This window comes from Lissotriton helveticus, chromosome 2_1, assembly GCF_964261635.1.
Source record: "Lissotriton helveticus chromosome 2_1, aLisHel1.1, whole genome shotgun sequence".
NCBI lineage: Eukaryota > Metazoa > Chordata > Amphibia > Caudata > Salamandridae > Lissotriton > Lissotriton helveticus.
The window spans coordinates 689,822,624-689,848,807 of NC_136059.1; the positions used below are offsets into that span (position 1 = coordinate 689,822,624).

The 26,184-nt window shown below is 47.3% G+C and overlaps 2 protein-coding genes across 5 annotated transcripts in view; one reads left to right on the top strand and one right to left on the bottom strand.

Moving 5' to 3' along the window:
• SLF1 (SMC5/6 complex localization factor 1) overlaps nucleotides 1–26,184 on the top strand; it is a 786,836-nt gene that overhangs the window by 747,444 nt on the left and 13,208 nt on the right. The gene's annotated exons all lie outside the window — the stretch shown is intronic.
• The window catches only part of MCTP1 (multiple C2 and transmembrane domain containing 1), a 2,466,151-nt gene continuing 2,461,260 nt past the window's right edge, over nucleotides 21,294–26,184 (bottom strand). For all 3 annotated transcript variants that reach the window (XM_078675397.1, XM_078675396.1, XM_078675394.1), the window contains one exon: nucleotides 21,294–21,994. In XM_078675397.1, the coding sequence (XP_078531523.1) occupies nucleotides 21,923–21,994 (72 nt within the window). In that variant the 3' untranslated portion in view covers nucleotides 21,294–21,922. The remainder of the gene's footprint in view (nucleotides 21,995–26,184) is intronic.

Below are 26,184 nucleotides of genomic sequence, written 5' to 3' on the forward strand. Positions count from 1 at the left end.
GTGGTTAAACAGAAACCATACCGGATCCCCGAAGCCAGACGTCGTGCCTTCCAAGAAGAGATCAACCAAATGCTGCGAACCGGCATTATAGTACCCTCCCACAGCAACTGGTGTTCATCCGTGGTTCTCGTTCCAAAACCGGATGGCAGCATTCGGTTTTCCATCGATTTCAGAGCAGTTAATAGGGTGCCCAAACAAGACGCTTATCCCCTCCCTAGGGTGGACGAGCTGCTAGAACGCCTTGGTGAGGCTCGTTATATCACTACCATAGACGTCACCAAGGGGTATTGGCAGATTCCCCTAAACCCTGCCGATCAAGAGAAAACAGCTTTCTCTACACCCTGTGGTCATTTCCACTTCACAGTCCTTCCATTCGGATTGCACGGCGCTCCGGCAACCTTCCAAAGGGCCATGGATACAGTGTTGTCACCCCACCACCAATATTCCTCCGCTTACTTAGACGATATAGTCGTCTTCAGTAAAACGTGGGAAGACCATACCAAACACCAAGAAAACGTCCTCACGAGTCTTAGGGCCACTGGGTTTCACATAAATGCAAAAAAATCACGAGTTGCCTTTAGAAAGGTCAAATATCTAGGGTATGTCCTGGGTAATGGAGTATTAGAACCTCAAACAGAGAAAGTAAAGGCTATTTTGAATGTTCCCTATCCAAAAACCAAGAGGGATCTCAGAGCTTTCCTTGGCCTCGTGGGTTACTATAGAAGATTCATTCCTCAGTTCGCTGATATGGCAGGGCCCCTCACTGATCTATTGAAAAAGTCCCAATCCTCCAATAGGTTACCAGCTCCCACTCCTAAAGAGACCGACGCCTTCCAGGCCTTAAAATCCATCCTCACCACAGCCCCAGTGTTAATATCCCCTGATTTCCACAAACCCTTAATCCTCCAGACAGATGCTTCAGGAGTAGGGATTGGGGCTGTTCTTTCGCAAGAAGACGAGGAGGGTCGTGAACGACCGATCCTCTACATTAGCAGAAAACTGTTTCCTCGGGAGGTTGCCTACTCTACTATTGAGAAGGAGTGTCTGGCTGTTCGCTGGGGGATTGATAAGCTCAGGTACTATCTAGAGGGTCGGCCCTTCATCCTTTATACGGACCATGCCCCACTCACATGGCTACAACGAAATCGTGGCCCTTCAACCTTTTCAAATTGAGGTTCGACACCGGAAAGGCATGGAGCAAGGGAATGCTGACTTTCTGTCTCGTTTCCCTCTTTCCCCCGATCGGGGAAATCCCGAGGGTGGGATGTGTCACGGGGTCCCCCTCGGCCCGGACACGGGCGATGACCCTAACACATGTCACTTTCCGTCCTGCGCACAGGATTCCTGCGGCCCCTTTAATGCTGCGTGGGCTTTCCCGGAACTCAGCAACTCGGCGGTGACGTCATCGCTCCTCGACCAATCGGAATCGAGGAAGGAGATTATAGCGCACTACCCGGAAGGCGAGGGCGCGTCCATGGAAGCCGGATCGAGAGTAGGAGAGGACTCGGCCAACGTACCACGCGAGCTGCCCAGGAGTGACCAGGACGAAGGCTCGAGAGACGCTCCACCGACGGAATCCGGAACGCCAGGAGGCCACCGAGGACACGAGTCGCCCCGCCACACTTCACTGGGAGAAGTGTGGCTATACAAGGTACGGGACCGGATAAGGGGTCTCGTCTCTTCACGGGGAGGGAGCGGGTAGGGGTGGTTGAGGGAGGTCACGGGACAAGGGGGGAGGGGTTGTGGCTGTTCTAGGTCCACACCGACGGTCGCCCCCGAGCACCCACCTTGAAGCCTGTTGCTACACTGTTTTGGTGAAAGCCCCTGGTGATCCCTCACTCCCCGCCCCTCCTCTGTCAAACCTGAAAAATAGGAGACACTCGTAACCCTGGGTCTTGTTCTTTTCTTTTCTTCTATGACCTCACGGGAGCTCTCCTAAGGACCCCTGAAGGCAAGGCAACAACAACAACAGCAAGAGACGAACATAGAAGGGCTCCTTCATCAGTTCTCAAGACCTGCGGATACCACTTTCTTTACTTAACTGTTTTTCATGACTGTTGTACTCCTGAAATAAAGAAGTACCGCTTAAACCCAGCGAGTGGACCCGTGCCTCCTCCTTCAAATAGCCTCCCCCCCCCTTCCACACCTGACACAGACGAAGGCTCCTGTGTCTCCTTTTACTACATATGAAGGGTATGGAAGGCTTGGGAGATTCCCCCGCCGCCGAGACCCAGTAAGTGGGTTAATCCGGTTCTTCAAATGGTGCCCGAATAGGGACTCCACGAGCACGAAGGTCAGGCCCGGTGGATGTGAGGAGGTGCACGGAGAGACTCCGACGGAGGTACCCTACCCGAGGGATTCTTGCAATCCGGTAAGCCAAACGACTCGCCCACTGTTCCTCCCCACCCGGTCTGGGCCACATGACCGCGTTCTCGCTGGAGTCCCCTAGCAAATAATTTCTGGAGCAGGACACAGCCCTACGTCTGCAGAAGAGAACTACCCCTGTAAGGTAAGGGTGGACTGGTCACACACCAAGTCTGTATGATTCTGTTATTGACTTCTGCAAAAGCCAAGCTGTTATTGACTTTTGCAAAAGCCAAGCAAGCGAGGTGAGTTTTTTAAAACCCGCTGGTGTCTGTTCTGTATGATTCTGCTGTTATTGACTTTTGCAAAAGCCAGGCAAGCGAGGTGTGTTTTAAAACACGCTGGTGTCTGTTATCTGTTTTCATGCATGCCAGTCAGTAGTAAGTTCAAGAGATTATGTTGTTGTATGTGTACGCAGGACTCCCAGCTGGAGGCGGCTTGTCTGCTTCCTCCAGAAGGGACCCCATGCCATACGATGTATGTTAAACATGGCCTTTCTGCCATAATGTTTTCCTCATTCTGGGTAAAATATACAAAACAAAGTAACGCGGAATTACGGTGGCCACTTTATGGCGTCTCTAATTCGCAAGTTCTCGCCAACTTAGAGGAACAACTAATGAAAAGAAAAACAAGCCGGTCTATGTTTGAATCTGTCCAATTTTGGGGGAAGGAGATAGAGCAGAGAGCTAGAAAGCAGAAGGCTCAAGAAAGAAAACTGGAACGTATGTCAATGGCCGACCACGCCAGAGAAAATTTACAAAATCAAATGACAAAATCGGTAGAAATAGCCGATAGGGAGCATGGGGCTCGGGTACAAAAGTGTTATCCAGCTCGTGAGGAGAAAGGAAAGGGCCATATGGTAGGGGGAGAAGAAGGTGATTCCTTGCTTGATACCATGCTAGAAAGCCCTCCTGCATATGCCCCAATGTATCCTGCCCTGACGCCTCACACCCCGCATGTCCCCCCGCCACATCCCACTCCTGCCCCCACTGCCCCTCTTACTGTTCTCCCTGTCACACCAACCCTACCGATTTTTCCTATGACACCGACCACGCCCGCTAACCCTGTCCTTGCTGCGGGAATGACAAGTCTCCATCGGCCCAACCCCTGCGGCTTTACCCCTACTCGCCCTTTTCCTACTTCCACGTGGTCTACAGTTAAGCAGGATTTATATAAATTGTTGAATTCCTCCCGACTGGCCTCCTTGCGCTCTGCAGTCAGCTTTTCATCCCTTCGAGAAAATGACCTACAGAGGCAACAGTGTGAATGTTGGATAAGTAACGGTAATATTTATGCCTTTAAAGAAATATGGTCCACCTTTTCCAAGTGGACGATTATGGAACAGACCACCTGGGCTGAATACATGTGTACCCTGGTCATGCAAAGATTTGAGAATGCGCTTATACAGATACCCACCGGATTAATGGACCTTAGGTCACAAATAAAAAGAGGCGATGTTCAGGGAGAGGGGATGTTTGGCACTATGTCTGCTTTAATGGCTTACCGTGATATGACCGCTTTCCCCAACACCCCTCTAGAAAAAGCAATGCCAATGAGAGATGCGGCCCCTGTCTTTGTTAACGCACTTACCGATGCCCAAACTAATGGCTGAGGGGCTGTTAAGGCACACTGGCGCCGGCTTTGGGTTCATGTTCCTTGGAAAAGGTCAGAGGTAATGCAGTTAAAAGGACAATTACCAGATCCCCGGAAGAATCCGGCTGCCTTTTACAGAGAATTAGGTCAGATTATATCTGCAGGTTCTCTCGTTCTTGAGGATATAGATTTACTTTTTGGTACAGTTGTCCCCACTGAAATTTGGGACAAAATTCGACATACTGACCATGAAGTAGCGTTGGGAGGTAAATGTGCTGGCCTAGAGGCTATGGAAGAAGCAAGAGTAGGAGGGACTAAACCAGGAGCTGCCATCCTGACTTTGCCCGGTAAAATAATAACGTTTATGAAAACACTTTTGCCGGAAACTGTCATTAACTGGGATAAAATAAACGCCTGTAGGCAGTGAAAAGATGAGAATGTGGCTGACTTCTTTACCCATTTTGAAACAGAATACAAGGGACATAGTAGTTTGGATCCCCGGACCCCAGGTTCTGGCCCAGTATTTGTCGATAAGTTTGTCAGCAACTTCCTTCCTGAGATCTCCGCCAGGCTTAAGAAAGTTGAAAGTACGTGGTCTGCCCAAACTATGACTGGTATCTTGGCTATGGCACAATATCACGAGAATAGGGAGAATGAAGATAGAGATAAGGAAAATAAGAAGGTTAGGTATCTTAAAACTAAGGCACTTCTGCAGCAGGCTTAACCTCCCCGAGGTCCCGATGCCCGTGGGAATTTCAGACCTCAACCCCAACCCCCTCCGAGGGCTCGCCAGTCTACCCCCTCCATCCCTCAACGTACGGGAACCCTCCAAACAGATCAGTGTGCTTATTGTAAGGTGTACGGCCATTGGATAGATGAGTTCCTGTGTTAGCTGAAAACATCCGATCAGGGAAGACTCAGCCTCGCGCTCCCAGGGAGGGGAGGCCTACTAGGGACCATGGCTCGCCCCATCCACAGGATAAAGAACGCAGGCCCAGGGATGACGCTCCCATCGGGCAGGGCCCGGCCAATGGGTTTGATGGGTATGAAGCAACACGCACTTATTACAATGATGATTATGATGAAGTTGATGAGACAGGGTCCTACCAAGCATAGGACAGCCAGGAAAGGGCTATTACCAGAGTGCAAATTCCAGTGGATCAAAGGGGCCCTTATGTTCAAATGTCAGTTGTGGGGATCGATCAGAATTTTCTTTTGGATACTGGGGCCACCAGGTCTTCTATTGCACGTCTGTCAGTCCCGGAGGCACCCCTTTCTGCAAATATGAATGTCTCCGTGGGTTTTGTAGGAACACCTGTGACCAGCCCTGTCTCTGAACCCCTTCATCTCGATATTGGCCCTGCATATGTTGACGCTCCCTTGGTCCTTACTACAGGTTGCAGTGAAAACTTGTTAGGAATGGATTTACTGAAAGCTCTGTATGCAACCATATCATGTAGTCCTCAAGGTGTATCCCTAACAATTTCTCCCACCACAGCTTCCTATATGTACCTGTCCGGTCCCCTCCCACCAGAGTTACAGTCTTTACCATCCTCCCTCTGGGCATCATCAGACACTGATGTAGGGTGTCTCAACATATCCCCTCATGTGGTACGCATCCAGCCAGTGGCACTTCTCCCCCACCTCCGGCAGTATCGAGTGCCCACGGAAGGAGAAGTGGCCCTTTTAACAATAATATCTGAATTAATGGACAAGGGCGTAGTGGAGGAAACACGTGGCAATATCTGTACCAGTCCCATTATTCCCGTTCTTAAAAAGACAAATGGAGATGCTCTCTCCCCTAAAATATACCGATTCGTGATTGACCTGAGAGCCCTTAACAAAATAACAATATCCCAATATCCTGTTGTCCCCGACATTACAGCCCTCTTAATAATGGTCCCTTCTGACGCAACGCACTTTTCTGTCATGGACCTGAAGAATGCTTTTTTCAGCATTCCTATATATCCTGACAGCAGACATTTTTTTGGTTTCTCTTTTGGTGGGCGGAGCTTTAGATTCTGCCGTGCCCCTCAAGGTTTCACCGAGAGCCCCAGTATCTATAGTCAAGCCCTAAAAAGTCAACTAGATTTCTTGGAACTCCCTGATAATTCCACACTATTACAATATGTAGATGACCTCCTCATTGCTGCAAATTCTGCCCCAGCATGTAAAGAAGCTACTCTCTGTTACGCCACCTTGCCCTCCATAATCACAAAGTCTCTTTGAAAAAGCTTCAGTTTTGTCAAGAGAAGGTGACCTATTTAGGTCATCTCCTCTCGAAGGAGGGAAGGCAGCTCACCACTGATCATGAAGCCATTATCAATGCTATGACGGCCCCACGACCACAAAAGCAGGTGTGAGACTTTATAGGCCTAACCTCATACTGTAGACAGTGGATTTCCAATTTTTCGGCCATGGTCAAACGTCTTCTTGCCCTCACCACTAAAGACATATCAGACAGTTCCTTTCCATGGACTAGAGAGCATGCACAGCCCTTCCAAGATTTAAAAAAAGGCTCTGTGTACTGCTCCAGTCCTCGGTACTCCTGATTATAACAAATATTTTTTTCTTTTTGTACATGAGACAGGCGGCTGTGCATGCGCTGTCTTGGCCCAGATGTTCGGAGGTCACCATCGGCCATGTGCCTATTTTTCAGCCACCTTAGATCCTGTTGCAAGGGCTCTCCCAGGATGACTACGGGCGACCGCTGCGACCGCCCTCATGGTCCGTCAGAGTGCTGGGATTGTCAAGAACTCCCCCCTGACTCTGATGGTCCCCCATTCTGTAGATACCCTCCTATATAACACAAAGACACAGTACCTCACTAGCGCACGACTAAAAGGATATGAACTGACACTCTTTGCCAGCCACATTAACATCAAAAGATGTACTGTACTAAACCCCGCCACATTACTCCCACTGAATACTCAGGATGCCCGCTTAGACCCACATGACTGCATATTAAGGACAGAGGAGGAGACAAAGGGACCGATTGACTTACAGGACACCCCGATAGCAGAACCAGAAGGTACACTGTATGTGGACGGATCATGTCTGAGAGGGCCAGATGGTAACACCTCAGCCGCCTACGCCCTCACGACATTAGGGCGAGTAGTAGAAACAGCTCAGATTCCGCAGTGCTCTGCTCAAGCAGTAGAATTAGTGGCCCTCACTAGAGCTTGTGAGTGAAGCAAAGGGATGACAGTAAATATTTATACTGACAGCCGATATTCCTTCGGGGTGGCCCACAACTTCGGGAGGTTAAGGAAAGAAAGGAATTTCCTTACTTCCCATGGGACCCAGATGGGACCCAGATTCAACATGGCCCCCTAATTCACCGATTGTTAAACTCCCTGACACTCCCCAGAAAGGTGGCCATTATAAAATGTAAGGCCCATAAGAAAGTGACAGATGATGTTGGAAAAGGCAATGCCCTGGCTGACCAGATGGCCAGACAAACAGCTCTTAGGAAAAAGGAAGGAATGTATGTAGGAGGTCCCGCTAGGTGGGTGGCAGACGAGGGCATGGTTGAAAACACAGTACAGAGTGTGATTGATATTCAGTCTCATACTACTCCTGAGGAACTAAGGGTGTGGAAGGAGCAATTAGCAAAGGAGGGAATTGATGGTTGTTGGGTCCGTACGACTATGGAAAGACAATGAATGTTACCTGACAGTCACGTGCTACCAGTAGTTACAATGGCCCATGGTCCTGCTCACATTAGTGCAAAAGGGATATTAAACTGTTGGAACCTACATGGTACAACTCTACGATACCAGCATATGCTGAAAAGCTGGTTAAAACATGTATGATTTGCCTAATGTATAACCCAGAAAAAGGCACAGTTACTCCTAAGGGAGGATTCTCTCCCCCACCTTTCCTTTTGAAGTCCTCCAAATGGATTACATCCAGATGGACCGATGTAACAATTTGAAATATGTCCTAGTAGTGGTCTGTACCTTCAGCCGATTGGTGGAGGCCTACCCCGTCAAAGACTGCACTGCTATCACTACCGCCAAAGTGCTATTAAAAGAGTACCTCCCACGATTCGGTTTGCCCCGCTTGGTCTGGAGTGACAACGGGACACACTTTACGGCTCAAATTATGGAATATGTCTGTACAGCATTGGGTATAAAACAAAAATTTCATGCTGCTAACCACCCCCAGTCAGCAGGTCTAGTGGAGGTATACAATGGCATCCTAAAAACTAAAATGGCCAAAATAGTAGCCGAGACAGGTGTTACTTGGGTTGATGCTCTGCCCTTAGCCCTACTGTCCACAAGAACAACGGCCCACACCAGGATAGGGCTATCCCCCCATGAAATTGTGTTCGGGAGGCCTGCCAATGTATGGGGTGTCCCGTGAAACTGTCTGATGTTGAATACCCTATATTAACTGATTATCTGTACAGTCTGACTAATACCTTTCGTACTCTTTATCACCAGGTGCATGAGGCCATACCTGACAAAAGCGAGGGCCCAGGACACGTTATCCAACCTGGTGATTGGGTCCTGATCCGTAACTTTCAACGGACTGAGAGCCTCGAACCCCGCTGGACACAGCCCCGTCAGGTGTTGCTGGCCACCCGCACCGCCATAAAAGTTGAAGGTCGGAAGAATTGGGCGCATTCGTCGCACTGCAGGCGTGTGCCTCTGCCCATCCCCTATGATCAGTGGGTGAGGGAAGGACAAGGAGACTCAGAAACAGAAACAGTCCCGACTTTTGTCCCATTCACCGATGCCAGACTGCATTCTGCATCTACGGAAGCAGAGATTGACAGCATACTGAAAGGAAGGGTGGAACCCTCCCTTAACTCTGCTCAGCACCAAGAATAATTGTTTCCCGACCATACTGTCCCTATTTCCGACCGATATAACTTGCGCCCCCCAAGGGAAGGCTTGCCCTTGACTTCACCAAGTGCCTATAGGCTGTACGGCTGTGATCTTCCCCGGCTGAGAGTAGTGCTGGTGTGTCAGACTAAGGTACGCTAGGGCCCTTGGCACCTGCGCCCAGTGAAGCAACCACCAATCACAGACAGCCACTAGAGGTCCCTGGCTTAGCACAATGGCTGCCGTCCAAAACATCAGAATCCAGAAACAATTTGTTAGTCTCCGACATAGTAAATACTTCATGGCCACCGTGGTAACACTGTTTGTCTCCTTCATCCTGTCTATCCTTGGTTGGCTGTTACTGATCTACCACCCTGTGGCCTCAGCAACTCCTACCCCGACCCCTACAGAACACCAGTATTTCACGCTACCAGCCCACGAATTACCCTGCCGTGCAGAATTCTTCAATAACACCTTCATCCAAATGTTGCATCATCACCAGCTGATCATGAACACTTCCAACTGCTGGGTTTGTGGACTGATGCCGCATTCCATGATACGCCCTGTCCCATTCTTTCCCTACCCCTTTTCCATCTCTGGGTCTTGTCTTGCATGGTGCATGTTGATACAGGAGGCCTACACTGTCAATGGTACTGCCAATTCTGCCCCTGGAACATTTCGGGATGACTTCTGGCGGAACAGATCTGGCCATGTCAATGCTCCTTTTTGCCCGACCAGCTCATCCACAACGCCACTATCCCCAGATGAACTCAGTGAGATGGTAGTATTCAACTCAACTAATCGACGAACATTTTCCAGATTCCACACAAGAAGGATACTGCCTGATGAACGAGACACTGTGAATGTCATAAATGTGCAAGCCGGTGTCTGCATTCATGGCCTAGGAACTAAGAAAGTTGGTACCAGTACGTGTGATATCACAAAAGCTTTAAACTCCACATCTCCTCCGAAGCTGGTGGCATCCCCAACACCTATTTCATCTGTGGCACTGCCGCCTACACTTGGCTCCCCCATAACTGGTATGGTACCTGCTATCTGCCCTTCCTCCTTCCACCAACGTATTCTACCCATGGAGGTTATCACCTGTCAATGAAGGGCGCTCTGCGCCGCTCACGTAGGGGCGTCATATCAGCCGAGGATACAGCAGGCCAGGAAACCGAGGACTTCTATAAAGGTTTCCTTCCTTTCTGGGGCCCTATGGCCAACTGTCGGGCTGTACGAGGACTGACCAGGGTCCTTGAAGCCACCATCACAGTAACAGCTGGTGCCCTCTCCAACATCACTGCAGAGCTGCAGGGGACCGCCTCATAATGCTCCAGAACAGAATGGTCCTAGAACTCATCCTTGCTGATCGTAGTGGTGTGTGTAAATTGATCGGCTCCAGCTGCTGCGTGTACATCCCAGACAACGCACTACAGTGTACGATGCCATCCAACGTCTGCATCGCCTTACTTCCGACATTCATCTGGATGAAGGCAACTGGTCCCTCACAGGCTGGATCTGTGGCCTCCTTTCCCACTGGGTGTGGAGGATCCTCATCTTCCTTGCCTTGGGAGTAACTGTCCTGGTCTCCTGCTGTTTGTGCTTTCAGTGTCTGCCAGTGCTCTGTACAATGTGTGTCCAGACCATCAAGCCTCCACCCTCTAACATTCACAACACCAATATGATGATGATGCTCCAACAAGAAACCGATGGCCTTATGAACATTGACATTTCTTAAAGTATTAGCCACTCAATGGCAAAAGGAGGGCCTGAGGAAAAGTGTTCTTCTGATCGGCATCATTTGTACCGGGACTCCATTGCTTTTTCATTGCCATCTCGTGTAAAACACTTCCACACGACCCACCTGGTCGTTTCTGCTGATGCCTGAGGAAAATCTAACTAACACGACAACAATCATCTTGCAACCTGCATTTCTGCCCAGGAACTGTCGCCCATCCAAGCCCCCCAACCCTGTTCTTTGCAGTTCACCAGAAAGCCATGAGACACTCACACCCTGTGTAAATGATTTGTTTTCCATCTCCTGGTCCCGGCCTGGTAAATATCCTTGACACCGTGATCTGGTTATCTGGACAATGGTCTGACTGCTGGGCCTTGATCAGGGTTATTAAACAATGACCTGAAAGACCGGGCTTTGATCAAGCTGAGTGGACAATGACCTGAAAGACCGAGCTTTGATCAAACTGAGTGAACAATGATTTGTGTACCAAGCCTTGATCAGGTCACCATCTACAAACATCGTCTGGATCTGGTTATCAACTGCAAACACTGCCCTGATTGAACAATGAACTAACAGCCAAAAGATCAGAATGAAAAAGTATAAAAGGCTTGTAAGCAGCGGAGTAAAGCAGCAGCCTCCTCTGTCTTTTTTCTGACGAGCTTGGGACTCTGTTCCATAGCCCGGGCTATTTGAATAAATCTGGGTCCTCCTGCAGACGAAGGCTCCTGTGTCTCCTTTTACTACGTATGAAGGGTATGGAAGGCTTGGGCGGTTCCCCCGCCGCTGAGACCCAGTAAGTGGGATAATCCGGTTCTTCAAGGTCACTGCAGCAGAAACTCACATCAACCAGCTACAGTCCACTTCCAAAAAGCTGGACGAGCAAGTTCAGTATTTCACAAAACAACATGAGGTTATGGTGGCATAACCTGAGGACCAAGAAGGTTGAGCTCGTAGAAACAAGGTTGGAAGGACCTGGCATAGACCTCTTTCTTGAGGACCTCGTAGTCAAAAACTTGCGAACCAATAGTGTCCCAAATTTCTTTTGTCGAACGAGCACATAGGGCATCGATACTACCGCCTAGAACGGTGGTCCTCCGCGGACGATAATAGCCCGTATCTTCAACCATCGCTCAAGGGGGGTGGCTCGAAGTGGTATAACACACTTGTGGTGGAGTAAAAGACCAGACAGGGAGACTGCCTCTCCTTTGGGGCTATGGTGAGGTCCAAAGGGACACCCTTCACTCGGTCTAACAAGATGGACAAGTACACAGTGCCCAGACAGTCCACAGATGCGCCTGCGCTGGTCGCTGAGCATTTAGAGGAGGTGGAGCACTCCCTGGACCATAATGGTAGCCATCCACGACCTAAAGAACGCCCTGGAACCCAAAATAGATGTCTTGGCAGTAGACGTAACTCTCCTTAGGGCAGATTTAAAAAGATGATAGTAAAGGTCACCGCAGCAGAAACTCACATTAACCAGCTACAGTCCACATCCAAAAAGGTGGATGAGCAAGTCCAGTATTTAACAAAACAACATTAGGTTATGGCGACAAAACTTGAGGACCAAGAAGGTAAAACTCATAGAAACAAGATCAGGAACTGACTACTGAGACTTTCATATTGCAGTTCAGAAGACACTATGCTATGCTAATGGGGTATAATGTACCACTTTCAGGCTGGATATTGTGGTGCAGGCCAACCCTAGTTTTGATGACTTGTATGGGTGACAGGTACTCTACAAATTAGGGAAGTGGGCAGTTTAAAGCCTACAGAGGAGGGTAGGGATGTTACTTAGGGGAATTCAATTTTGCTGTTATACAATGTTTAGATTGCATGGTTTTCTTGACTTTAGCGCTGCTACACTAGATTACAGGGAATAGGGAAGATGGTCATTTGGTAGTGGGGGTATGAGGTATTCCACCTGTTTCGGGGGTGAGTCACACCTCAATTAGACATCACATGGAGTCCCGAGCGATGTCAGCTTTGAAGGTTGTAACATGAAACGTTGACGGCCTCTGTAATAAAATCAAACGTACCATAGTCCTGCAGTATCTTCAGAGGCATGCCCCAGACTTAGGGACATATTTACAAGCCCCTATTTCCACCATACCGTCACTTTTTTTGAAGTTGTCGTAGCAAAATGGGTTTTGCCTTATTTATAAGGCAGCATTAAGCCACTTAATGTGAAGTAACGTTATCTTGTAAATAAGGCACCTTTTCATGCTATACTTAGCTTGAAAGGGGTGGGCAATGGGTTTTGCGGTGGGTGTTCCACAACAGCAGCCATTGATTTTGATGCTGCCCCATATTTACAAGGGTGGTATAAATATGGGGCAGCGACAAAATTATGACTATGGGAAAACCTGGTATTATCATGATGAAATGAGTAGAAATGCTTTATTTCTCCTCATTTTTGCTGTTTCTATGTGTGCTGAGATGTGCAGCACACATAGAAACAGCAAAATGCCATTGATTGTTTATGTACAGGAAGGTGTCCTTTTCTGCCCCAAATAATCCTAAAAAAATAATTCCGAGGTGCAACTCCTATGTGTGCTGCAGAATTACCTTCCTGCACATAAACAATCTTACCCTGCAATGCAGGCACCATAGCACAATGGTGCAAGAGTGCCTGCGTTGGAGCTAGGAAGCTAAATTTAGCACCATCTAAAACGCAGCGCTTGACAGATATATATGCCAAAATGGATTGTAGCAAGGCCGCACACACAACATATTTTCGGTGTACATCCCTCCCAGGCACCACGCTGACACATTACCAACACTCAGCTCCCTACTGCTCAAAATACCACTTGGCACTCTAATACTGGGGGTTGACATTAATGCTACACTGGACTCAGAAATGCATAGGATATCTCGATCCCCCATGGTGTCTGCCCTGGCCCACTGCGGGACTTTGAGGACACAATGGGGCTGGTAAATTTGTGGCAGGAACACAATCCCACAGGGTGACAGTTCACACACATTTCTGTCATACACAGCAGCTAATCCTCTTTAGATCATATTTTCACCCACGGCACACACGCAAGCCGGTTTTGCATTGAAAGGCATAGACCACGGGGCATCTAGGACCACTGCCCGAAGGAATTACTGCTGCCGGGCCCTCCCAGTGACACCACCTTGCCTCTCAGAATAGATCCATGGCATCTGAAAGACAAATCATTCACGGACAAGATAAGGGAACAGACAGATAAATATTTTCAGGAGAATGAGGGGACTGTTGACTCTGACTGCATCCTCTAGGGAGCCTTCAAGGCAGTAATTCTGGACCATGCTCAGACTCTGATAGGTGGGAAAAGGAAGGACCAATGATTAAGATGCAAAGAGCTCGACAGGGAGATCACTCTACTAGAGTCTTGGGTATCGCAGAAGGGGATGCCAAGCTCTCCCCTGGGTCATAAACTCTGCCTTAAACAACAAGAGCTCAGGGATCTAGCTGCAAATACAGCCCGAACACACATAATAGTGACACAACAAAGACTCTATGATGTAGGAGATGAAAGCAAACAAACTGATAGCTTGGTTAGAAAAGAGGGACAAGGAGAGAAACTGGCTCCTAGAAATCCAGCATCCTGGTGGGACTACCCACACAATATGGCCGGACATAGCAGAGGCATTTGCGGCCTATTATGAGGCAGTATACATGTCTTGTTCTGATAGGTCTGGGGACGACTGTGCTGACCTTCTAAGGGATCTCTCCCTCCCTACTCTATCTACTTGATGCCCAAAAAAATAGAGGGGGGCCATCCGAGAATTGCAATCTGGAAAGACTGCGGGCCTTAATGGCCTGCCTGTAGAACTATACAAGGGTATAGCAGACAAAGTAGCGAAGCCTATGCCAAATATGTTTCAGGCAGCCAGGATGGAGGGTTTCCTGCCAGACGCCTAGAGGCTGGCAGCTATTGTGGCTATCCCAAATAAAGGCAGGCCTCCTGAGGAATGTAGTTCATATAGGCCCAAATCACATCTGAACATGAAATCCAAGGCCTTGGCGTACAAGCTAAGGATAGTGATATCCTCTCTGGTCTGTCCTGACCAATCAGAATTTATGGCCCACAGAAGCACCCAATTACATTTCAGGTGCTATACAGAGTGCTACACATGAACGCAGCCCAACAAATGGAGAAAGCCGTACAGCTGTTGCTGGACACTCAAATGGCATTCAACAGCTTTGAGTGGCCCTATCTGTTCACGGCCTTGACTAAATTAGGATTTGGTCCATGATTTTGTGGTGGATCAGACTTCTCTATTGAGATCCAATAGCGAGAGTACAGGTTAAAGGTACACTGTCCCGTTCATTTGCCCTGCACAAGGGCATGAGGCAGGGATGCCCACTGTCACCAATGATATTTGCATTGGCGCTTGGGCCTCTGGTGGCCTGGGTCCACCAGTACCTGCTCGTACAGGGCATTGCAAGAGAGGTACACTGGGAAGAACGAATCTCCCTCTACACTGACGACATACTGCTATATGCTGCGCAGCCCCACCTGATGGTTGATAGGCTGCTGTATATCTTCCAGCTGTTTGGTAGCTATTCTGGAAATCAAATTAATTGGGATAAGTCCCTGATCTTTCCCCTTACTGGGGACATTCCTGCTCTGTCATCCAGGTATACAGCCCTGATGGTGAAAGATGGGTTCAGATATTTAGGCATCCACATCGAAAGAAATGCAGACGTATTTCTGGCTAAGAATTTACTCCTGCAGCTTGAAAAACTGCAGTACAATGTGGCCCACTGGAGGAAGCTCCCACTATCCCTGATGGGTAAAGCTGTCCTCTTTAAGATGATGGCCCTTCTGCGCTTGCTAGCTATCATGCAGAACACCCCCTACAAAATACCAATAGACTTCTTCAAGAAGGTTAACAGTAAGTTGCGCATACTTCTATGGGATGGGGAAGTTCATCAGTAGCACTACGTAATCTCCAGAGGGAGGTATTTGAGGGGGTCTGGTGGTCCCGGACATGCAGAATTATTATTGGACAACCCAACTGATTACACTCAAGGACTTGGTGTTCATGGATAGAGACGAACCCCATATCTGGTGGATCAGTAGGCAAAGGGAAGACGAGGCTCCCAGCAGTATTATACTGAAAGAGGCAGGAAGGAAAGCTGCCAACCCGCACTCAGACGGTGGTCCATACTTTGCATGAGGACCTGCTGTGGGAGGTAGGGAACTTGAAGGGATTCCACAAGGCATTGATTTCATTTGAAGACTTGTGGGCAGAGTATCAGATGACAGACAATGAAAGGTTCATTATCTGCAGTTGGGGCATGCATTGCGATGACATGTCTTGTAAGGGTAACATCTGCCAGAATCCATGCCTTTGGAGGACAGACTACTGCTTGATCCTATGATAGACAAAGCCAGCTCTCTAACCTATAGGAAGCTCCAAATCCTTTGGGAGCCCTAAGGGAGGTGTGGGAGGTGAATTTGGGGCTACTAGAAGACGATGATTTGGTGAAGGCACTCCAGAGCCCTATCGCAATAGCTATTTGTGTCTGCTTACGCCTGATACAGCTGAGGATCCTCTACAGATCCTATTCCTCTAGAACAGTTTTGCACCGACTTAGGAGATGTGTTTAAGGGGAAACGTCTTTTAGGACAAAGCCGGAACCACGCTGTGCCTTCACAGCGCTGGCAGCAGAACAAATGCATCTTTAGCACACAATCGTTCTGCATGCAAGTCGCTAAAACGACTTACTTTCGGGGGCGCAATGGTGGAGTGATGTTGGAATTAAAGTCCAACACCTTCCCTACTGTTGCGCAGACTGGAGTTGAAATAGTAAATTAAACTATTCCAATATCCAGCACCCCCCTAAGGCAAGTCGTTAAAACAACTTGCGTGCAGAACAAATGCGTGCTGAAGACAGATTCATTCACATGACGGAGTTCCTAAGGCATGCGTGAAAAACGCATGCGGAATTCCGTCATACATCTGACACTGACTGACTTGTGCGCTAGAGGCTGCATCTCAGTGGGATCATTTGTCCACATACTATGGGTTGTGTCTCAAAATACAAAAATACAAATGCGAGGTAGTACAGGTCATGGCCCGAGTCATGAGCCTAGATGTCCCATTGGAGGCACAGTGGCATATCCTGTGTGTGACGGGGGAGGAGGTATGGGCCAAATACCACAAACTATGGCTGATGCTGGTGGCTGGATTGGCAAAAAGGCAAATAGCAAAGGTGTGGGGAACAGATCATCCTACAAGGGTGGTGAACTGGAAGGCGGACATGGATTGGTGTCAACAAGCTGAGAAAGTGGTCTATCAAAGTCGGGAAGCCTAAGACATAAAGAAAGAGTATGGGGCATTATAGAGGCCAATGAAGGAGCACCCTGGAAGAACACACCCAGGTTAATGAAGGGGCTTGAATGGGCTTTTGAACCGTGCCAAGATCTGCCTTTGTTGTTTATTTGACTTTAATGGACACTGAATATGCCGTGACCTCCTATCCTTGCACTGCAAGTCAAGATTTTACATGTTCGTATCGGTCAGCGTGTGCTGAGCAACAGTTTAATAAAAAATAAAAAATAAATAAAAAGAAAAGAAAGTGAGAGCACAAGCACTTTACCACTGGTTGGTGGAGTTGATGTGTATAGATTTCTTTAGCCAGAAAACAGTTAGGGTCCAGCAAAAGGCAACAAATAAGGGGCGACCATAAAGAAAAGGCAGATTTCTTACAACAAGTGAAATCAAAAAAATAGGTTTCCACATTTTGATCAACAGAACAAGCAGTTGATATATGTCTGACATGCAAACCATTCCAATTTCTATTACTTTCAATAAAATTGCATATTTTCAAAATGCTTGAATAAATGTTTAAGCAAGAGTACATACAAGATGTAAAGACCTGTGATATTTAGATATTGTGAATCCACTTAAACCGTTCTGAAGCAAGATAACTAGCTCTGGTTCAATTTGGCATATTCCAAAAAGCTTAAGCATATAAAAACTCAAGCAGAGGTGAAAGTGAGTATTTGTTGGAAACTGTCCCTTTCTGCAGGGTCACCCTATATGTTTGCCTTCTGTTGCTGAGACAGTTTTTATGTTGGACATAGAACTAAAAAGATTTTGTACTGGAAGAGGACCTTTCAAGTACAAAATACATGGGTAAGACCTAAGATAATAACTTTCAAACTTGGTATGCATGCTGAACATTGCAGACACAGGCGAAGTGTGAACATTAAAAAACAAATAACTTCAACATTCTTTGTGTCAGAATAAATTAGGCATATTATTATGTCACAAAGTCCTGCCTAACATTGCTACTATTTAGGTTTTACGGACAAAATCAGTTTGTGGTGACTTTGGTACACCCATATATAACATCCATGTAATGTCCACTAAATGTAAAGTAACACAAAGTGCTATTTTTTTTACTTCTTAAAAACTTATAGAAAGGAAAAAACGTCATTACTTTGCACTAATTAGCATGACTTTTTATGACTTTTCACCAGCATAAAGCCAAGGAAATGTGTCCCTAGGTAATTACGATTATAGCGTCTACCACAGCCATTTAGGTCACAGCTCTAAGGAGTCTGGGAGGAAGCAAAAGGGTTCTATTATACAAACTCGCAAGACACTACAACAATGATCACATTTAAACAAGAAATGATGAAGGAAAGTAAATCGCATAACATTTCATATTTAATGGTGCTTAGAAAACCTTGGTAGAACAGACTCCAGGACATCAGAAAAACACAAATACTACTTCCACAGTTGAGACCCAGTAAACCCAGCATGCCCAATGTCTCACCAGTCTAAACATGTGCCAAAATAATATATTTTACTGTTAGATTTAAAAAAAACATAAAACTTGAGTATATTGTATGAATTGATTGCTGACATAGCTTACCATGAGATGCAATGGTGTCCTCAAGGATGGCGGTTATCTGTGCCCTTGATTCTGACATCCATTCACGGCTAATGACTGCACCCACCTGCACATAGATGTCAACTTCTCCTGGATTTTAGGACCGCCACCAGTTGCCAATGCAGCCCTCAAGTTCTTCGCCTGCTTCTTCTTAGTCCTGAGCTTGTGGTCATGCAACATTTTCTTACATTCCTCCACAGTCCTTCATGTTGGTGCCACAACATTGACTTTTTCTATAAGTACCCGCCACAGGGTAGCTTTCTTAGGTAGTGGGAGTTTTGAGGTGACAACCAGAAATTGTTCTTGGTGTTTTTCAACTCAGAAGTCTAATCTCATTCTCCTTCTGGATAAAGGTAATCTTTCTTTTTCTGTAGTCTCCTGAGTCCCTCTCTGTGTTGCTAAGTGACCTCCTAGCTAGTAGCGTCTTACTGGCTTGCCATCTTGTAGCATTCAACAACCCAGTATGCATAAGACTTTTATCAGTTCTGAAAGTGCAGTGCGATAAAAGGATGTCTTGTTGTGCCACGCATATACACTTTGCGCCAAGCATGATGAATTATGTTATGCTGCATTGCGCTTGCGAGATGCTCAGTAAATACGGTGCAGCCCATGCCAAAATAAAGTTGCACAACACAGTGCAACTTCTATTCAAGCAATGCAGCACCAATTGACTATTAATGAATCTGTCCTTGAGTATCTAGAATGCCTTAGAGCTGGACCATTGAAGATTGTTCAAATACAACAACAATTATTGCCACACAAGTATACCTGGTTGTCCATACCACCAGCACACTGAAATCTCTGAATGATAGCATCTATCTTGAACCACTTTATCATCATCATTTCTATCCCTACCACAAAGAGCAGTAATAGCGGGCACCCCTGGCGGGTGCCCCTCCCAGTGGGAAACTGGAGCAACAGGATCCCATTCAGCAAAACCCTAAGCAGGGGTTGTTTGTAACAGAATTGTAAGTACTTCAAGAACATAGGGCCTACATTTTTTTTATGGCAGTGAACAAAGAATCGCACTCCAACGTAAAGTGTGGTCTATAGAAATGACAGGTGCTCAGTCTGCGATAGGGAGAGCTGGTTATTGCTTGTTATAATGTTCACTGATGCTGTCCGAGGGTGTCTGGCTAGTATGATGATGAGAAGATGAAAAGGTTAAGTGAATGTATTTACTTGCAGCCTTGCCTCTGAAGGACCCATTGACATATCTCCTCAAATTGTACCACCACCCCCCCCCCCCCGCCCCCATCTTGGCCTCTGTATACTCAGATGATATGCAAAGGAATCACCTTATGTTAAAACATTTTAGATGATAGCATGTCAAGGGTGTTGGATTGAGTTTGTTTTTGGGCTCGCATTATGCACTTTCTTGAATGTAAACGTAGTCCTACTTTGTAAATCCTTAATCAGACAAGTACTTAGTTTTCTAACAAATTACTCATTTAGCATTTCATCAGGCTTCTATCCCAATTTTCTCTTTTTAGATCTTGCTTACAGCCAATGGTAGATTTCTGCTGGAAGCCTCATGTGACCTACACACTTAAGTACACAGAGGTCAGGCCCCTTCAGTATTCGGTTGTTGGCATTTCTTAAACTATTCCATTGGCTGGCTTGTTGTCCTCAAAGCCATGGCATTTTGTAGAAGTTTACAAGGGCTCTAAGTAATCTCCTGTGGTAGCCACTCCACTGTTCTGCTGCTAACCTGACCCTAACTGACTCTGTCCCACTCCACACCCCGAGCTCCCAGCCCCACGCCCCAGTGTAGGATGTGCAGCGTTCGACCTTATATAAAGATAATTATAATAATAAGTGCCAAGGCTCTTCTTGTTAGGAGGCCACTGTAACTTACATCACCCCTTGCCCCTGCCAGCGTTGCTAATGGCAGTAACAACACAACTGCTAACCATTACACTACTACAAGTGTGACAATTCTGACTATTTCAAGCCTCCATAGCTATAAGAATTTCTTTGGCAGAAGGTAATAGTCATTTCTCGTGTAAATTAAATTAATAATTACCTATTGTTGTGGTCACCTCTAAATTATCCAGACAGCATCACCTTGTGCAGACTGTCACAAGCATCAGTGTTGACCATTAGGTGGCGATGCCAAGCACTCGAAACCACTGGCTCAAAGTAAGCACTGATGGAAGTGCCCCTACTGCCTCTCTAATGCTACTTGCTATCAGGCACCAGCACACTCAGCCTTTTGACTTTGCCAATGCCTGTTGAATTGCGTTTCAAGCATTGTCAAAGTCAAATAATTTCAAAATGGCCACAGCAACACCTGGCCAACAAAACAGACCTATTTGGCTTTGCCACTGCTTGTTTCTACTTGGATTCCCAGACAGGAAGGCAATCGGACTTGTGGTGTATCAGGTATACAGTCCATATTAGCAACTGCAAAGGCCAAATGACGTTTCTTTCCCGGCGTAGCACACCTGGGAAAACAGCCCCAGCATCTGCTTCACTGAAGCCCTCACAACGCCTTGCTTCCTGTGATCAGTGGTTACACCCCAGGGCCCCCTCCTGTGATCTGTGATCACTGGTTACACCCCAGGGCCCGCCCCCGAAACATGATGATAAAAATCTGCGTATCCAATGTTGCTGTTGTACAGGCAACCCTTTCATAGACACAGGTGCTAGTAACCCGACACAAATGTTTAACCAATACAGCCTTGATTTGATTAGAATTCCATTTTCAAGTGAAGCGTGGAACTAATTTGTTTAATCAGTCCGCGCTAATCCCACTGATAGCAGACACTTTAAACCAGGCTGTCAGCCGGGATCCTGCCAGGCCACTTTCCAAGGTGTTGTAACACGGCGCAAACAATGCAGAACAAAAGAGGCGGCTGGAGGCAGATTGAGATGTCTACTCAGGCGTTTTTGCACCCGATACTTTATTCTTTTAGAAATGCACGTAGCTCTGCTCAGTCGGACAGTGGTGGCCAGCAGACCCCTCCTCCACCTTTCCCTCAAAGTTGGCATGCGCTAATTTGGTCATAACTCGTCAAAGTACACTTTAGAATAACCCGTTTTCAATGTGAACTGGGGAGAAAAGGGCACAATTCAATTATGAACTACTTGAATAAAAACGAATTTTCTTGCATAAAAAAGTATACATGATTAGGCTATATATACTGTTTGCAGATGTCACTGGTCATGCATGCTTCAGTCTATTGATCAGCAGAACTCAAAACGTCTACCGGTGTGTAGGGTACGTCACTGATTGCATCACAGTACCAGCCACGTTCTCTATGGGTTTCGTAAAGCAGAACTCAAAACTTTCCAAAAAACTTATCAAATGTGTTCTGTACAATGGCAGGTGTATGTTCAGCGGCGCGAGCCTTTGTACAATATTTACAAATGTTCTCCGTGATGGTGGAAGCAGGAAGAAGCGGAAACGACATGAAGAAAGGACACGCTGCTCGGCCTGGCGCCCCTCGCTGCTCCATCTCCGACCCAAAGCAGATGCGTCCGCCTCGGAGCTGGCTAGCCCGGGTTGTTTTTCTTCCTCTTGCTCGGGCTCTGGCTCGGATCCTGTTTCAGTTCGTGGTATTGCACCTGTTTAAACACAGAAGTTCAGACAGAGATTGGTCAGGTGGCCACGGGCTGGCAAAGGAGAGAATAGAGATGGCTGGAGAGATCTTGTCCTGGGAAAGAGAAAAGCGAACCCTCCGAGCTGTATGGAATCTGCAGCTGGGGCGCACACACAAAGGGATGATAGACCAGGGGTAGGAATGGGGGAAAACACACAGGCTGCAGCGGCTAAATCCTGCCAGGAAGCAGCTAGGAGAGGCTTTTCTTTAAACCACAAGATAATGCATTTGAAAACAAACAACCTCAAGCAAACAGCCGAGAGAATCCTCCTTTATGCACTTGGAAAGGTTTGCATTTAGCCAGCATAATTTGTAGATTCTAAAAATATGAGAGCCAAATTTAGACACATCTTTTACAAACAACCATTCAGCCAGTGTCACAAAATGGTAAAAGTTCCATTTTCACTATACACATTAGTGAGGGCACCCATAACCCCCCCCCCACACACGCACGCGCTCACACACACACACGTTGTCTTTCAGAAAGTCCTTAACTTATCCTTGCTCCTGTTTCTCCCAGTGCTAACAGAACAGTTATACTAGTTTACATTTGCGGCTGTGCCCTGTGACAGAAGTGCCCTCAAAGGCATAGGAGATAAAGCTGTTAGACAAGCTGCCGGTAACTTAAGGATGAGAAAATCATAGGACTAATGAGGATGTTACATTAATTGTCCTCTGTTACTTATCAACATATAAATAGACACTGATGTTTACAATCAAAATCAAGAACGGTTTAGTATATATTCCCGCACTTTGTATAGCTTCCAAAAGAATCCAAAAGGTGCTCACTCAACGGGACCAACCGTCTTAAAAAGACCCACATAAGCAAAAATAAGAATTATTGGTGGGTGCCATATCTACTATGCCCTAAAGAAGTCCCTGTGATTGCGACACGAAACACGTTGGCTGTGGTTGCTGCTTCACATGAAACAAGAAAATAAAGAATAAGTTTTTGTTGGACTTGGCCCTTTTTGCAGGGTCATCCCAGAACTTTTTGCCTTCCTCCTATGTTTTCTGACTTGTTGTTAGTGGTTTTATGACTCTGGGCACCTTATCACTGCTGATCAGTGCTAAAGTGCATGTGCTTTCTCTTGTAAACTTGGTAAGATTGGTCTACACCTGTTTGGCATATTCAATTTACCTATAAGTCCCTTGTACAGTGGTATCTCATATACCCAGGGCCTGTAAATTAAATGCTAGTAGAGGGCTTGTAGCGTTGCTTGCGCCACCCACCGAAGTAGCCTTTCAAACCTTTCTCAGGCTTCTGCCCCTGCAGGGCCTGCGCACACAGTTTACTGCCTCCTTGACGTGGCATATTAAGTGGTTGCTACGTCTGCAACTCCCCTTTTTACTACATTTCAGTCTCCCCTAAGGTAGGTCCTAGCTAGCCCTATGGGCAGGGTGCAGTGTAGGTAAAAGGTAGGACATGTGCCTTAACTGTGTGGCATGTCCTGGTAGTGACAAATAGCCTAATTGGTTTCTCACTGCTGTGAGGCTGCCCTGTCATGGGGATGCATTGGGGATTCCCTGATATGTGCTTCAGTGCTTCTGATCTGAGAGGGGTAGCGTAACCATGTTTGGTATGTTTGGAATAGTAGGATAAATCCTGCTTATTGGTGAAAGCAGATTTATTATTACTATTTTAGAAATGCAACTTTTAGAAGTGGGCATTTCTGTGTGCTTATGTGACTTTGTGCTTCTGCTGGTTTGTGAATTGACTGTCTGGTTTTGGACTGACAAGGACAGGGGATGTGAATTCTCTTCAGACAGCCACGGGGAGGGTTGAGGTGTGACCTGCCTTTCCCGAATGAGTCAGGGCTGGGCTGAATAAACCTGGGCTGCATATAGAGTGGTGGGAGGAGATTTGACTTGCTCCTGAATAGGCCTTTTCTGCTCTGAACAATGCTGTTTCCACCTCCTGCCAGGAAACTACACCAGTGAGGACAGAACTGATTTGGACTGGGCTCAGAGCCCTCTGCCTGAAGAGAACAAAGACCTTGCACTATTTTTTTTTATTTCACAAGATTTTTATTGAGACTTTTATACAAAATACAGACATCATAAGAACAGTGCAGGTTTTTCCCAGTGGTTCTCTGTTACACAATGGCTTTTTGTTCTCGCTCGTTGTTGGAACATTTTCTCTTTTAATCGTTAGGTTACCCTGCATTGCCTTACAGAAAGGTAAGTAAGAATGAGGTAGAAGGAAGCAAGAAGGAAATGAAATGGGAGATTGAGAGGGGTGGCGGTCTGGGTGAGTAAGAAGTCACTGTTCCTGTGCTCCGGTGGGGAGATCACTGTTCAGGGGTTCGTGGTTGATTGTGTGTTTGGTTATCTACGGTGGCTTGTAAGATCCCAGAAAGACATCTAGTGAGTGTCATATCTCTCTTTTGGGGTGCCTCCCTGAATAGTTCCCTAGGGTTGTGCTGTCTGCGCCCCTCAGGTAGGTTATCCAATTTAGCCAGCTCTTGAAGTTGACCTTCCTAGTGTCTTTCCAGTTTGAGAGGATTCATTTCACAGCTACGGTTAGGAGGAGATCTGTAAGGTCTTTGTCTCTTTGTGTTTGGAGTTCAGGTGCCATAAAGGCTGATATTATACTGAATAGGTCCGGGGGTGGTGAATATCCTACTATGTTGCGTATGCAGTGCTTGACCTGTTCCCAAAAGCTTGCGACCCTGGGGCAGTGTAGGGTCATGTGTGGTAGATCGCCTTTTTGCCTGTGGCAGTGCCAGCATTTGTCAACGTTTGAGAGTCCGACTGTTGCCAGACGTGCTGGGGTCCAGTAGGCCTTGTGTAGTAGCCAAAATTTGGTTTGAGCTAGGGTTGGGGATATCCTGTTATTGGTGTGTTGATCTGCTAGAGGGACTGCATCAATGCCTAAGGACCCTGTGTGCTGGCCTGCTTTCCTAACCCTGAGTGTCCCATTGCTCTCACAGGAGCCCAGCACGAACGGAGCGCTGTTGACTGCTCCTGAGGGCTGCTCTGGGCTGGAGAGAACGTAGCACTGGCGAGCACGGCGTGTTCCCAGTTTCGTGTCTCGTGGTATGGACAGGCTGAGCACTTTATCTGTTTTTTTTCCCCAAGAGCGCATGGGGAGTGCTGTATTCCCTCACGTGAAGAAGAGGGAACTAACAACTGTTGTTCCTTCCTGAAAGCACCCGGTGAGCGCTGTGCTGGGCGAAACTGCTCTCCTCAATGGGGCTTAGGGTGAGGAGGCGGCGCCGAGAAGTTGCAGTGTGGCTGCTCCTAAAGTTGCTGGGGTACTAGGCGTTGCCTAGCAACCTCTCGGAACAGTGTAGTAGCTCCATTGGCAATGCTAGATGGAGGTGGGGCCCAACCGCCGAAGAGAACCAGAGCCTCACAGGCTCCAATCTACCACCTCCTGCCTAAAAAGAGGCTCGGGAGACGACTAGCATGAACCCCCTTAGTAAGGTACCTCCCCTCTGAGGAAGGCCGGAGAGAGGAAGATGGCCACAGCGGAGACTTCGCTCCGAAGCAAGCCAGTTGTGGAGGTTTCCTCCAGTGTCTGGAGGATCCGTCGTTGTTGATTCAGCAGTCCACGCGACCCGAAGGGCTCCAGACGTGCTGCAACACCATCAGTACCGGGTGAGTGGCGGGAGCTCCTGGATGGACCGGAGCAGTCCAGCATTTTCCTCGACCCCAGCGGGACAGTCGGTCCCAGTGTACTGCCCAGGCCCCTGGTGGATGTGACATTGGGACCTTTGTTTTGTGACTGGGTTGGCTAGCAGTCGCCCCTGCAGTCCCCTTGGTCCACAGGAAAATGGGGTCTCCCCGCATGATTGGTAGTGTTTGGGCACCCCCACCTGGGTTGGTACACACTTGGGAGGGGCGCCAAAGGGCCACTCTTGAAACTGGCACACGTGCTGCCTTAGCCTACAGATGACCGTTATCACGATAAAAGGCACGACTGAGGGTAGGTGCCCTACGTGATTAGGGGGTGCGACCAGGCAAAGTGGAGCAAGAGTGCAGGAATCCTGCACCTTATGTGGTCATGATGATATTGGGAGGATATGATTCCCTGATGTGATGTTGTCACTGTATTCAATTCCCTAATTATGATTTAGGGATAAACCTAATTGCAGGTTATGTATGATTGGCCGCATTTTATGCCCTAAAATGTTATGTGCAGGAGCTGCA